Source organism: Triticum aestivum, chromosome 2A (assembly GCF_018294505.1).
Source record: "Triticum aestivum cultivar Chinese Spring chromosome 2A, IWGSC CS RefSeq v2.1, whole genome shotgun sequence".
Classification (NCBI taxonomy): Eukaryota; Viridiplantae; Streptophyta; class Magnoliopsida; order Poales; family Poaceae; genus Triticum; species Triticum aestivum.
Genome location: NC_057797.1, coordinates 419172963 through 419188663, shown reverse-complemented (window position 1 = coordinate 419188663; position 15701 = coordinate 419172963). Strand labels below are relative to the sequence as shown.

Sequence of the window (15701 nt, the reverse complement as noted above, 5' to 3'; positions counted from 1 at the left end):
GGCGAAGCGGCGCGGGGACTCGGGCCGGGAGGGCCGCGGTCGGGCCCCGCTGGCCGGCGCGGTGGGAGGCGGCGGCGCGCCATGTGGCGATCGCTGAGAGGGCGCGGGCGGCGGTGGACGTTGTCCGGCGCCGGCGGACACGTCCGGCGCGCGGAGAGGAGCGGGGAGCTAGGGTTAGGGTCGACTTGATCCGAAAATTTCGGGGAGGAGGCTATATTTATAGGTAGAGGGAGCTAGGAGAGTCCAAATGAGGTACGGTTTTCGTCCACGCGATCATGATCGAATGCTCTAGATGATGGAGCAGGTTTAGGTGGGTTTTGGGCCAAATTGGAAGGGTGTTGGGCTGCAACACACACGAGGCCTTTTCGGTCCCTCGGTTAACCGTTGGAGTATCAAACGAAGTCCAAATGATACGAAACTTGACAGGCGGTCTACCGGTAGTAAACCAAGGCCGCTCTGGCAGGTCTCGGTCCAATCCGGAAATGTTTAATCCCCACACACGAAAGAAAGCTAGAAATGACCACCGGAGGAGAATGAAGCGCCGGAATGCAAAACGGACAATGGGGAAAATGCTCGAATGCATGAGATGAACACGTATGCAAATGCAATGCACATGATGACATGATATGTGATGCATGACAAAGATAACAACACACGGAGACAAAAACCCGAACCCGAGAAAATAAAATAACTTAACGCCGGAAACGGCAAGAGTTGGAGTACAAATTGGGAAAGATACATCCGGGGTGTTACACTCATCCACTTGTTAATCTTTTTAAGAGATCCAATTATGATGAACCAATTGCTAGTGAGTTTTGTGCACTAGATTATCTTTATGAAGTTTTGCTTGAAATTCGTGAATCTGAAAAGTGTGATGAATTACTTTATGAAGCGATTCACGATAGATCTTTGAATAAAAAGCATGATTGCAATTATTTTACTATAAATTCTCTTGATGTCAATTGTGCTAATAATATGCAAAACCCTAAGCTTGGGGATGCTAGTTTTGCTATGTCTACTACTTGTTGTAATGATCATGATTGGGGTGATTCTTCTTATGATATTGAAAATTTATTTAAGCCCATGATGAATATGAGATTGATAATAGTGTTTGCAATATTATTGAAAGTGTGTTTGGAAGAGTGTCAACTTTAGATCCCACATATTTGGAGAATGTTCAATCTTATGAAAGTTCTGATAAAAGTGGGTTTGGAAAGGTCATGTCTTTAGTTAATGTTAATCCCACTATTTTGGAAGAGTGCAAACTTTGCATGCATATGGATCGTGTTGAAAATATTTTGTGTGATAGCTATTTTGTTGAATTTTCTTATGATCCCTCATGCAATTATTATGAGAGAGGAAAATATGATGGTAGAAATTTTCATGTTACTAAATTACTTCTCGTTATGTTGAGATTGCTATTGTTTCTTTCTGCTTCCTTGCATATGCTAGTTTTTGCTTGCCTTGGTAATTTGTTTGCCTATAAGATGCCTATGCATAGGAAGTATGTTAGACTTATATGTGTTTGTCACATGCTTTATGATGCTCTCTTTGTGCTTCAATTCTTGTCTTTCATGTGAGCATCATTAAAATTATCAATGCCTACCTTTAAGGATTTAAAGAAAAGCGCTTGTTGGGAGTCAACCCAATATTTATCCTTCCTGTTATGTAATAAATAAATTATTTAGCCTCTGTTTTGTTTGTGTTTTTTGTGTTTAATTAGTGTTTGTGCCAAGTAGAACCGTTGGGAAGACTTGGGGAAAGTCTTGTTGAACTTGCTGTAAAAAATAGAAACTTTAGCGCTCACGAGAACTGCTGCCATTTTTATTTGGAGAGTGCTATTTAGTTAATTCTTTTTGAAGATGATTAATAGATAAATTCCTCACGTCCAGAAATTTATTTTAGAATTTTTGGGGTTCCAGATCTTGCGCTAGCTATAGATTACTACAGACTTTTCTGTTTTTGACAGATTCTGTTTTGCATGTGTTGTTTGCTTATTTTGATGAATCTATGGCTAGTAAAATAGTTTATGAACCATAGAGAAGTTGGAATACAGTAGGTATAACACCCATATAAATAAATAATGAGTTCATTACAGTACCTTGAAGTGGTCTTTTGTTTTCTTTCGCTAACGGAGTTCACGAGTTTTCTACTTTAAGTTTTGTGTTGTGAAGTTTTCAAGTTTTGGGTAAAGATTTGATGGATTATGGAACAAGGAGTGGCAAGAGCCTAAGCTTGGGTGTGCCCATGGCACTCCCAAGATAATCTAAGGACACCTAAAATACAAAGCTTGGAGATGCCCCGGAAGGCATCCCCTCTTTCGTCTACTTCTATCGGTAACTTTACTTGAAGCTATATTTTTATTTACCACGTGATATGTGTTTTACTTGGAGCGTCTTGTATGATTTGAGTCTTTGCTTGTTAGTTTACCACAATCATCCTTGCTGTACACACCTTTTGAGAGATCCATAGATGATTTGGAATTTATTAGAATACTCTATATGCTTCGCTTATATCTTTTGAGTTATATAATTTTGCTCTAGTGCTTCACTTATATCTTTTAGAGCACGGTGGTGGATTTGTTTTATAGAAACTATTGATCTCTCATGCTTAACTTAGATTATTTTGAGAGTCTTAATAGCATGGTAATTTTCTTAAAATCCTACTATGCTTGGTATGCAAGATTAATAATAAAACTTTCTTATGAGTGTGTTGAATACTAAAGAGAAGTTTGATGCTTGATGATTGTTTTGAGACATGGAGGTAATAATATCAAAGTCGTGCTAGTTGAGTAGTTGTGAAATTGAGAAATACTTGTGTTGAAGTTTGCAAGTCCCGTAGCATGCATGTATGGTAAATGTTATGCAACAAATTTGAAACATGAGGTGTTATCTGATTGTCTTCCTTATGAGTGGCGATCGGGGACGAGCGATGGTCTTTTCCTACCAATCTATCCCCCTAGGAGCATGCGCGTAGTATCGAGGTTTTTGATGACTTGTAGATTTTTGCAATAAGTATGTGAGTTCTTTATGACTAATGTTGATTCCATGGATTATACGCACTCTCACACTTCCATCCTTGCTAGCCTCTTCGGTACCGTGCATTGCCCTTTTTCACATTGAGAGTTGGCGCAAACTTCACCGGTGCATCCAAACCCCGTGATATGATACGCTCTTTCACACATAAACCTCCTTATATCTTCCTCAAAACATCCACCATACCTACCTATTATGGCATTTCCATAGCCATTCCGAGATTGCCATGCAACTTTCCATCATTCCGTTCATCATGACACATTCATCATTGTCATATTGCTTAGCATGATCATGTAGTTGACATAGTATTTGTGGCAAAGCCACCGTTCATAATTCTTTCATACATGTCACTCTTGGTTCATTGCATATCCCGGTACACAGTTGGAGGCATTCATATAGAGTCATCTTTGTTCTAGTATTGAGTTGTAATCATTGAGTTGTAAATAAATAGAAGTGTGATGATCATCATTTTCTAGAGCATTGTCCCAAGTGAGGAATAAAAAAGAGGAAAGGCCATAAAAAAGAGAAAGGCCATAAAAAAGAGAAAAGGCCAAAAAAAGAAAAAAAATGAGAGAAAAAGAGAGAAGGGACAATGTTACTATCCTTTGCCACACCTGTGCTACAAAGTAGCACCATGATCTTCATAGTAGAGAGTCTCTCATGTTATCACTTTCATATACTAGTGGGAATTTTTCATTATAGAGCTTGGCTTGTATATTCCAACAATGGGCCTCCTCAAGTGCCCTAGGTCTTCGTGAGCAAGCAAGTTGGATGCACACCCACTAATTTCTTTTGTTGAGCTTTCATACATTTATAGCTCTAGTGCATCCGTTGCATGGCAATCCCTACTCCTTGCATTAACATCAATTGGTGGGCATCTCCATAGCCCATTGATTATCCCCGTTGATGTGAGACTTTCTCCTTATTTGTCTTCTCCACATAACCCCCCTCATTATATTCCACCTATAGTGCTATGTCCATGGCTCGCGCTCATATATTGCGTGCAAGTTTATAGGTTAGAGATTACTAAAGTATGAAACAATTGCTTGGCTTGTCATCGGGGTTGTGCATGATGATAGCATTCTTGTGTGACGAAAATGAAACATGACTAAACAATATGATGTTGTAGGGATGAACTTTCTTTGGCCATGTTATTTTGAAAAGACATAATTGCTTAGTTAGTATGCTTGAATTATTATCATTTTTATGTCAATATGAACTTTTGTCTTGAATCTTTCGGATCTGAATATTCATACCACAATTAAGAAGAATTACATTAAAATTATTCCAAGTAGCACTCCGCATCAAAAATTCTGTTTTTATCATTTACCTACTCGAGGACGAGCAAGAATTAAGCTTGGGGATGCTTGATACGTCTCCAACGTATCTATAATTTTTGATTGCTCCATGCTATATTATCTACTGTTTTGGACATTATCGGGCTTTATTATCCACTTTTATATTATTTTTGAGACTAACCTATTAACCGGAGGCCCGGCCCAGAATTGCTGTTTTTTTGCCTGTTTTAGGGTTTCGAGGAAAAGGAATATCAAACGGAGTCCAAACGGAATGAAACCTTCGGGAACGTGATTTTCTCATCGAATACAACTCGGGAGACTTGGACCCTACATCAAGCCAGCTAACAGGAGCCCACGAGGTAGGGAGCGTGCCTACCCCCCCCCCCCAGGCGCGCCCTCCACCCTCGTGGGGCCCCTGTTGCTCCACCGACGTACTTCTTCCTCCTATATATATCCACGTACCCCCAAACGATCAGAACAGGAGCCAAAACCCTAATTCCACCGCCGTAACTTTCTGTATCCACGAGATCCCATCTTGGGGCCTGTTCCGGAGCTCCGTCGGAGGGGGCATCGATCACGGAGGGCTTCTACATCAACACCATAGCCTCTCCGATGAAGTATGAGCAGTTTACTTCAGACCTACGGGTCCATAGTTAGTAGCTAGATGGCTTCTTCTCTCTTTTTGGGTATCAATACAATGTTCTCCCCCTCTCTTGTGGAGATCTATTCGATGTAATCTTATTTTTGCGGTGTGTTTGTTGAGACCGATGAATTGTGGGTTTATGATCAAGTCTATCTATGAATAATATTTGAATCTTCTCTGAATTCTTTTATGTATGATTGGTTATCTTTGCAAGTCTCTTCGAATTATCAGTTTGGTTTGGCCTACTAGATTGATCTTTCTTGCAATGGGAGAAGTGCTTAGCTTTGAGTTCAATCTTGCGGTGTCCTTTCCCGGTGACAGTAAGGGCAGCAAGGCACGTATTGTATTGTTGCCATCGAGGATAACAAGATGGGGTTTTCTTCATATTGCATGAGTCTATCCCTCTACATCATGTCATCTTGCTTAAGGCGTTACTCTGTTTTAACTTAATACTCTAGATGCATATTGGAGAGCGGTCGATGAGTGGAGTAATAGTAGTAGATGCAGGCAGGAGTCGGTCTACTTGTCTCGGACGTGATGCCTATATACATGATCATACCTAGATATTCTCATAACTATGCTCAATTCTGTCAATTGCTCAACAGTAATTTGTTCACCCACCGTAGAATACTTATGCTCTCGAGAGAAGCCACTAGTGAAACCTATGGCACCGGGGTCTATCTTTATCATATCAATCTCCTACTACTTAGTTATTTACTTTGCTTTTATTTTACTTTGCATCTTTATCATAAAAATACCAAAAATATTATCTTATCATATCTATCAGATCTCACTCTCGTAAGTGGCCCTATAGGGATTGACAACCCCTATTTGCGTTGGTTGCGAGGATTTATTTGTTTTGTGCAGGTACGAGGGACTTGCGCGTAGCCTCCTACTGGATTGATACCTTGGTTCTCAAAAACTGAGGGAAATACTTATGCTACTTTGCTGCATCATCCCTTCCCCTTCGGGGAAAACCAACGTAGTGCTAAAAGAGGTAGCAGCCATGATTTCAGATCTGAACTTATTATGTTTTCATCAATATATGAGTGTTCTTGATCCTATCTTGCAAGTCTATAGTTACCTATTATGTGTTATGATCCGTTAACCCGAAGTGACAATAATCGGGATACTTACCGATGATGACCGTAGTTTGAGGAGTTCATGTATTCACTATGTGTTAATGCTTTGTTCCAGTTCTTTATTAAAAGGATGCCTTAATATCCCTTAGTTTCCGTAAGGACCCCGCTGCCACGGGAGGGTAGGACAAAAGATGTCATGCAAGTTCTTTTCCATAAGCACGTATGACTATATTCGGAATACATGTCTACATTATATCAATGAACTGGAGCTAGTTCTGTGTCACCCTAGGTTATGACTGTTACATGATAAACCGCATCCGGCATAATTCTCCATCACCGATCCATTGCCTACGAGCTTTCCATATATTGTTCTCCGCTTATTTACTTTTCCGTTGGTATTGCTATCATCACTGCAAAATACCAAAAACAATACTTTTACTACTGTTACCTTTTGCTACCGTTATCACTACTATCATATTACTTTGCTACTAAATACTTTGCTGCAGATATTAAGTTTCCAGATGTGGTTGACTTGACAACTCAGCTACTAATACTTGAGAGTATTCTTTGGCTCCCCTTGTGTCGAATCAATAAATTTGGGTTGAATACTCTACCCTCGAAAACTGTTGTGATCCCCTATACTTGTGGGTTATCATGGAGCAGAAGGGGCACCAAGCGAACGAGCGACATCCCAGACCTCATTGATAACGACGTTGGCGTAGATGCCGGCGCCATCAATGCGGTGGAACAACAGGTGGTGAGGGATGTGCTGGAGGGCCTTCACCTTGACCAGCACGAAGATGCTTGAAAACTCGCTGCCATGCAGACAGGCATGCTCAACCCTGAAGAGGCTGGCGAAGCCGGCTACGTTGGCCGCGACGCCCCGCCTGTTCCAGAGCTCGAGGGGCAGCTTCTCCAGAGAAAGGTTCACCACATGGCGGAAGGAGAAGGAGAAGGCGTTGTCGCCCGCATTATGCGGCAGGATGTGAACCAAGCGGTTTCCAACCTCCAGCGGGCTGGCGCGCATGGCGCGGGCCTGCTCAGACTCCCGCTGGAACACCACAAAGGCGGTGCCCACAGCAGAGCCAGCGAAACGGACCGCCGAGATGCCAAGCAGCTGCCGGAAAACACGTCGGAGCCATGGCAGGAACGCATCTCTAGGAGGGAAGATGTTGACCAAACATACTAGGGAGTTTTGGTCGGAGACCATGGGTTAGTGGACATCGAGCGAGGTGGGGCGATCGAGCACGACGGGATCCATGGCGGTGCGGGAGCTGGGAGCTAGGTGGAGAGGAAGCAGGTCAAGCGAGGGGGCGGAGGCAGTAGTGTCTATGCAGGAGACGGCCTGGGGTGTGGTATATAAGGTTGTAGGCGAGGACGGGGCAGAGCGCAAGGAACGCAAGGGGCACTGGAAGCTGAGGTGACCGATGGCGCGGGAGAGCCAGCAAACAGCCGGATCCCGGCAATCCCGCCTGCGGTGACAGCACGAGAGACATCGGAAACAACGACGGTGCATGTCCCGGGGCTTCCCGTATCTAAAAAGCAGATTAGGCGCCGCACGCGAGGCAGGAGCAGAAGCAACCTTGGCAGGATTAGAGAGCAAAGCGTCTCTATAGGGCATGGGGCTGCCCAAGGTCAGATGAGCCTGCTGGACGCCGTCTCGGTCAACCGGAACATTGCCAAGCGATCTGGCATGATCAAGAGTGCGATCTTCTGCGGATTGGCTACAAGGCGGCGGCGCCAGCGGAGTTAAGGAGATGTTGCAGGTAATCAATTGATTACACTCGGGCGTGCTGCTGCATGCAGCCGCAGGCTCAGCGGGAAGACAAGCGCTGCCTCCCCCGAAAACTTAGGCATGCGAACAGAACGCAATCAAGCGATCACTACCCTGATGCCTAGGCGCGGAGCCAGGGCGGGGCCCAAGCAAGGACGGCAGCAAAGAGTTGGCGAGCCAAGCATCATGGCGTGAACAGGGCGTGAGCTCAGACGCATGCATGGCAAGCGGACGAGCAGAAGGGGCCGAGCTGGAAAGCGACATCTTAACAGAAATGATGTCGGACCTCCAGCAATCACGGAGCACTATCTCTTTGGCAATGCACTCATGCGCAACATGGAAAAGAAAAAAAAACCACGTGGACAACGGCTGACCCAGTAGCCGTTGGCGTGGCCTCCGAACCAGCTGACCAGGAGCGAGGCAAAGAACGCAGGGGAGAAAGAAACACCTTCATTGAGAACGGCGGCCAGCACGCCGGCGGGGCGGCTGCGACCCGCCACCGCCTCGACAGTCCCGCAGCCATACTTGGCCAGCATGGCATCCTCGAAGCAGAGACCAACCATGGAGCCCCACAAAAAGCGAGCGAAAGCCAGCAGCCAGCAAAGCTAGGACAAACTAGAAGCGAGCAAGGCATGCATCAAGGAGGGAGAGGGGAAGGCAAGCATCAAACCAGAGAGGGGTTGCAGCTCAGACTTACACCAGAAGAACTTACAGCGGAGAAATGAGGTTAGCCGGCGAAGGGACAAAGCTATGGCAGTTCGTGAGCTAAACCCTAATGGCGGCGCGGCGGAGTACTCAGCGGGAAGTGGCTGCTGTGGCTAGGAGCAGCGCACGACAGGAAGGTGGACGCCGTATCCACGTGGAGCACGGCGTGTTCTGTGGCCGCCGGCGCCGGATCGGCGGACGGCGGGAGTGCACTCGCCTCCTAGCAGCTCTCTCTCCTATGGACCCAGATCGGACGCCATTAACTCATCTTGTTTCTTTGATTGCCACCAACCTACCTCTACTGCTTCCGGAGAAGAGAAGACCACATTGCATAGTTTGTACTACCTTTCACAGCAATGTTCTTGTGAATATATCTTCGCAGATGCACATTGTATAGCATCCCTAAATTATTTCACAATTTTTGGAGACTCAGAAAACATGAGGTGTGAGAATATGAGTTGCACATGCGATTAGTTGCCATATTACTTTCCCATGGTCTCAATGACCAACAAAAGAATCACTTACCGAAAGTATAATGCTATCCATGAAAAGAGTAGCATATTGCAATGGGTGGCAAATTAGCAACTTAATAGTAAAAAAGTAGTAGTTCAAAATTAAGGAGTGTGGATTCGGTGCCTGGTCATGAACAGTAAAATCAAATAAAATACCAAACAAATTCAAAAGAATATGAAACTTTTTGGCATCCAAGATGCCCGAACGAGTGATGTGAGTGCAAAACTTCGTGTGTGTTTGGACATTTGAGGAGGTTGTGACAAAAAAACAAAAAATGGCTTCAAAAGAAACTTCAAAAAAGAGCACTATTTGGATCCGTTTTTTTTTGGTCTAAGGTCCTAGAATGTCCAAACACCACGAACATTTGCACGCTCCTCGAGCACCTGAGCATCTTCGATGATTCTTTTTACTTTTTTTTAGATTTACTGTTCATCAATGTGAGATGAGCCCAGGCTCATACGCGTATTACCGAAAATTGAGCAACTTAATAGTAGTTCAAAATGATATGCTAATGCTGGAACAAACTCAAGGGCTTAACTTAGTAGTAGTTCAAAAAGTAAAGCCACATTCAGGATCGTAACTGATGTATCCAAATTAAAAATGAGTTTACAGCTGCGTAAGATCAAATGCAAAAAAGATGCGAGTAGAAACATGTAAGCATATGCAACTGATTCATCTGTACAACACGCCACTCCAGTCTATTATCAGCTCAAACACATACCATGCATATCCTTCATTGTATCATGTGAACTGGATTGCTTTTCCAAAATCCGCTCTGTAGTGAAAAGAGAGCGAAATGTAATCAACACTCCAAACTCCAAGTAAGTGTCACCGCTTGGAATAAGCCGTTAGCTATCTCAAAAACAATCAACAACTCAAAAAAAAAAAACTCCAAGTAAGTGTCTTTACAAAAGAATGCAGTTCCGCTGTCTTTACAAAATCTGATGGTTTCACTCATCAAGGGCAAGATATTCTCTGTGTGCCGAAACACCCCTCGGCAATTTTAATTGCCCTTCAACTTCTCCCCGAGGATTTTGTTCAATAAAACAGGACTTGCTTTACCTTTCGATGCTTTCATCACCTGGAATCAATTTAAATAATATGATCAGCTATCGGGACTGCAGGGGCAAAAGAATATAGTGAGGGAACACAGCTCCAGATTCAAAAATATCATAAACCTGGCCAGCGAAAAATCCCTGCAACTTGGTTTTCCCAGCCCGATACTGCTCAAGTTGCTTTGGATTCTCGGCGAGTACTTTATCTACCATGGCCTCAATTGCTGCTGGATCTGCTATCTGTCATATCCAGTAGTACAGTTTTTCACTCAGAAAAAACCCAGGCAAAAATTAAAGGCACTGAAATCTCATCTGCTAAAGTAGAAGTAATATAGTAAATCAGAAGGGTGCATCGATTTTTTTTTCTCATTAGCTTCACGATGTTTGTTACTACTTGATTATTCCTCAGCACAGCAGGGCCGCAGTGATCATAATATCTGACGACATTCAAACTACTGTGATTCGAAATGGTTCTAGTATGACCACATTACCTGAACCAAATCTTTCTCCTCTATCACTGACTTAACAGTTCCGCCTTTGGTAATGAGCTCAACAAGAATCTGCAAGGGCGGAATTGGAAATGGTATTATAAACTAACTATGACTAATGGTACTAAAACCTAACAAGACTGCAAATTTTTATAACAGAAAGTGTCATGAAGGCATGCAAAATATTTCAGAATAACTGAAGTACTAAAGTTCATTCTTGTGCAATCTGCAAAAAATTCCCCAGAGGCAGCAGCGGAAACAGATAGTGTTTCCTTTCGTATTTTGAAACTTATCTTTATCATAGCCACCCAACTATGCAAATCTTATTTCTTTTTGTAACTGAAAACTATGCAAATCTTCAGACTGACATAGTGCAAAAGAAACTGTCAAAATTCAAGTTTTGGCCATCATAATCAGTGCAGCACCATCAAATGGAAGAGACTGCAAACAACCCAGAAGTGCTTCAACCAAATCAAAGTCCAAAAGGCGTGACACACAAACAACAATACTTAAGAATAGTTACCTCCTTGCCAATCTTCCCACTGATAGTACCATTCTTTATGAATGCAATCAGTTCAGAAAGCTCAAGAGGTGTTAATTTAATTTCATCAATAGAGAGCTTTTCATTCTTCAGATAAGCCGTAATGTCACCCATGATCCAATTAGCAGCCAGCTTTGCATCAGCACCATGCTCAAGTGTAGAATCAAAGAAATGAGCAACCTGGGAGGAACATACACATATCACACTTTGAAATACACTTCAGTAACATAACATGCATGACAAAGTAAAAATGAGAGTAATACAGAAGATAATTACAATATCGTCGTTAGCAAGGAAAATAACATCTTGCATGCTGAGCCCCATGTTCTCATAACGCCTACGCTTTGCCTCTGGAAGCTCCGGCATTGAATTACGAATTTCATCAATGTAATCACTAGTCAGAACAACTTCAGGAAGATCAGGCTCAGGAAAATATCTGTAGTCGGCAAGTCCCTCCTTTTTCCGCATTGTAAAAGTTTTCTGAGTGCAGACAATGAAACGAATTTAAAGATGGTAGAAAAAGACCAATAGGTGAAAACAGAAGTCAACCAGCAAGGTGAGGCAACAACCTGAGAAGATTCATCCCATAGACGGGTTTCCTGTACAATTTTGTCAGCCTGGCTTTCTTTGTGAAGAAGAATCTGTCGGGCTATCTCATAATCTATTGCCCTACTTATTTCAGAAAATGAGTTCATATTCTTTATTTCAACCTGTCAGAAATTAGAATTGAAAGAAGCATGTGACGCCACATTGTCATCTTACAATAGCTACAAAAACTCAGAAGTTATCGCCTTTTAAAATAATAATGGTCCTGTTGTAATGTCCATGGTTGCTAAGATTTCCTGATCTGTGCCAACGGAATTAGCAGCATAGTTTGGTGTAGTTCATGACTCTCTGGCCACTTCTTTTAAGACAAGATTTATTTATCTCGAACACACATCTGAACGCTGTAATGTTGTAACTAGAAGACCACCAAAATAGTGGGAAACACAACATGTCCAAGGCACGAAAACAAAGACCAGAAAAATATAAGAAATAGGAGCCAAAAACTAACTAATAAAAGAAGAGAAATGCAAGAAAACAGGGGACTCAGCAAAGCCTCAGCAACTGCAGCTTTGGCAGGTTGAGCAGGCATGGCTGCCATCAAGTGGCCATGCATGCAGACGCAGCTCCCATAGACAACAGCCCCTGCCTGTTTCCATATTTCAGACTCATCAAGAATGGATTCAGCCAGCGTTGCACAATACAAGCGCGCTTGATTGAACAGACAGTCATTGCAGCATGCATGAAGGATTTTCATCTAGAATGAATTCAACCAATGACAAGACAGGACGTTTTGAAGGCAAAGAAAAATAACTCAGGATAATAAGGGAAAATATCTACAATTTTTACAAGCATACATGATTTTCTTTTCCTATACAAAGAAGTGAACCTCTAAAAAATTGAGATATTTCATGCGTTCACCAAATGGCTAACCAAATAACTTCTGATTCTACCTACTCCCTCCGTTCCTAAATACAAGTCTTTGTAGAGATTCCACTATGGACTACATGCGAAGCAAAATGAGTGAATCTACACTCCAAAATGCATCCACATTCATCCGTATGTGGTCCATAATGAAATCTCTACAAAGACTTATATTTAGGAACGGAGGGAGTATATAACATGCAATGTCAGTTTTATATTATGATGTACTGAAAATATCTGAGAAAATCATAAAGGGATTTTATTGTTTAAACTGATAACTTTGCAAGAAATCTAGGCTTTAATGGCCTAGCATGTGCTCCGGACATAAGTGTATCAACGAATCATCAGATCATAACACTGATGCAAATGTTGTCGGCATGGAATATATTAATACAGGATAAAAACAGTTGAGGAAGTCTAAAGTTTTGATGGTTACCTTTGTACTGAATTCTGATTGTCCAATAGGCCGGACAGATACATTCACATCACAGCGGAGGGAACCTTCCTGCATGTTGCCATTGCCCACTCCCAGGTATCTAACAGCCCTTTGTATCTCAGCACCATACTCAGCAGCCTCTATGCCTGTCCTCATATCTGGCTCTGAGACAATCTCTAGCAAAGGGACGCCGGCTCTATTTAGGTCAACCTAGCCAACCAGAATAGCAACCACTTCAATGACTTTAAAGTTGTAGCTACCAGTACAATGAGCCAGTACATAATTGTTTGATGCTGAATTTGCTCTATTTATTACTTCTTCTCTCTATCTATGATTTTCTGTCAAAGATTGGAGGAGCTAGTGCACAAGCACATTGTCTAGCGATGCTTCCACATAACCACACATGTAATGACACCTTGTTACAGATTGCCCAAACCACATGTTCTTGTATCAGATTTGAGAAGGCCTCTTTGCTTCTATGAAAGGCAAAGATCTAAACAGTGATTTGACATCAAGTGCAATTAAGCTGCTCTTGCCCCATGATGTGTAGGATTTGAATTTATGTTTGATATGAGATTGGTACTTACCTTCTGTATGACAGAAAGTACAGTTTCCTCTTATTATATGCCCCCTCTAGCATCAAATGTACAAGAAACACAATTCCCTGTATTACTTGATCTTCTTAGTTACAGTCCAATGTGTCGGAGAGTTTGTCTCTTAAGTAAATTCCACGACTCCTCATCTTTAGCATTTATGAATGCATCGGTTTAGAAATGTACTGTTGCGCTGTGGTGAATGTCAACTTTTCCATGATTCCAGGGCCATATCACAGAGCATCACATAATAGAATGAGAATAAAATATAACAGAAAACAGGTACTTAGTTAGGAAATACAAGGAAAACCTGAGAAAAACTCCCGGATTCAGAGTGAAGCAGCTTGCCAGCATCTTCTTCCATATGAACCCGCGTGACCCCAAATCGCCTGTGACCACCACCAAACTCCATTGGAATATCCAAATCAAGGTAACCCTTTTCAGCAATCGGAATGTCAAACTGCGAAATCTGGTATCCCTTGGGCAGATCTGGGTAGAAGTACTGCTTCCGATCAAACTTGGATGTCATGGAAATCTCACAGTTGAGAGCGAGGCCTAGCTTCACAGCACATTCAACAACCTTTGCGTTCAGAACCGGCAATGTCCCGGGGTGGCCCATGCAGGTGGGGCAAACGGTGCTGTTTGGCTGGGAGCCATAGTCGTATGGGCAGGAGCAAAATGCCTTTGTGATGGTTGAGAGCTGAACATGGGTCTCAATGCCGATCACCGCTTCAAAACCGTGTGTCTTCTGCTCCACTGCCTCCTTGGTAGCCTGTTGAATTGATTTGCGCACTGATTTGGGCTCGCTAGTCTGCACACTCTCCACCCTAGCTGTGAAGTGGGCTAGCGGAGGACGTCGAGTGGTACAGAACAGCCCTGCATTTGCTCCAGATAAGGTTTGTGTTCTGATCCCTCGTAGGAGCGTTAGAGCCATTGTGGCCAATGTGCCTCTCGTTCACAATCTACTGGATGGGCAACAAACAGCCTGCAACAGGAAGAGAACAAAAAACTTGAATACAGACAGATTTCAGGATAACATGACAAACCAATTCACAATTTAGCAGGCATTGTCTTCACTGAGTTTAGGTGGCTACACATATGATAAATCGGTCCAATCCTCTCATGGCGATTCTCACCAAAGATGAATCAAGCCATGCTTGCTCTCCAGATGAATCGGAAAAATCAATCCTACTGTTTTCTAGTACCAGACTTGATTGCTGGTAACTCTGAAATTAATCTATGAACCTTTTACCAAACACAAAACCACCATGAAGTCAGACATACTCAACCTAGTACGAATGCAGTATCGTCGCAATATTTGCTGAGTAGTACTCCCTCCGTTCCTAAATAGAAGTCTTTTCAGATATTTCAATACGGACTACATATAGAGCAAAATGAGTGAATCTACACTCTAAAATATGTCTATATACATCCGTATGTAGTCACTATTGAAATCTCTAAAAAGACTTATATTTAGGAACAGAGGAAGTACTCACGAGATGATCTATTACGGAGTTTGTTGAATACTTAGAAAACTACGCCAGTAACCGATGAGATATTACAAAGTTGGCATACGAGTGAGTCCATTGCTAGGGAAGGGGAAGTGGAAGGGGGAGCGGGGAGGGGAGCTGTACCACGGCAGCTGCGACAGCGGGGAGGCCCGCCGGTAGACAGAGATCAACGGCGGGGAGGTGCAGAGCAGGGCGCGCCAGAGGAACGGAGAAAGGAGAGGCAGTGGAGAGGGCTTGTTTAGGATGATTTTCCTTTCCAGACTAATCATCAATCACCACCAGGGGGCGAGCTGGGCCCCGAGAAAGGAAAACAGAGTCCCATTCATTTCTCTCTCCCTGTAGGCCCAGCCCAGCCAAATTCAGCCCAGTGAGAGAGAAACTGAGGCCATTAATCCCTGTCTGCCTCGCTCTAGGCTCTAAGCCTCTAACTGGCAAAGACTTCTTCTTTTTTTAGCTCAAAATAATAAAAAACTGGCAAAGACTTGAAATATGCTTGACACGACAGTGCAAGTATACATGGCAAACTGGAGACGTCCGGAGCTCAAACTGAACTCTTCAAT

General features: G+C 43.0%; 1 protein-coding gene across 1 annotated transcript; it reads right to left on the bottom strand.

Moving 5' to 3' along the window:
- Positions 1-9644: 9644 nt before the first annotated feature.
- Positions 9645-15426, bottom strand: LOC123188866 (glutamyl-tRNA(Gln) amidotransferase subunit B, chloroplastic/mitochondrial). The gene is made up of 9 exons (XM_044601138.1): positions 15265-15426; positions 13941-14615; positions 13038-13247; positions 11704-11844; positions 11411-11614; positions 11117-11314; positions 10597-10665; positions 10229-10345; positions 9645-10131 (listed from the first exon to the last, which is right to left on the bottom strand). The coding sequence occupies exons 2-9, from the start codon at positions 14562-14564 to the stop codon at positions 10054-10056; spliced, it is 1641 nt and encodes a 546-aa protein (XP_044457073.1). The 5' UTR covers positions 14565-14615; positions 15265-15426; the 3' UTR covers positions 9645-10053.
- Positions 15427-15701: the final 275 nt, after the last annotated feature.

Bases quoted from the DNA above. Each gene is read 5' to 3' on its own strand.
- LOC123188866 (XM_044601138.1), bottom strand. From the start codon at position 14,564: ATGGCTCTAACGCTCCTACGAGGGATCAGAACACAAACCTTATCTGGA. The intron at 11,845-13,037 runs GTAACCATCAAA...AATTTCTGACAG, and splicing joins AATCAGAATTCAGTACAAAG to GTTGAAATAAAGAATATGAA. The intron at 10,346-10,596 runs GTAATGTGGTCA...TGGATATGACAG, and splicing joins AGGAGAAAGATTTGGTTCAG to ATAGCAGATCCAGCAGCAAT.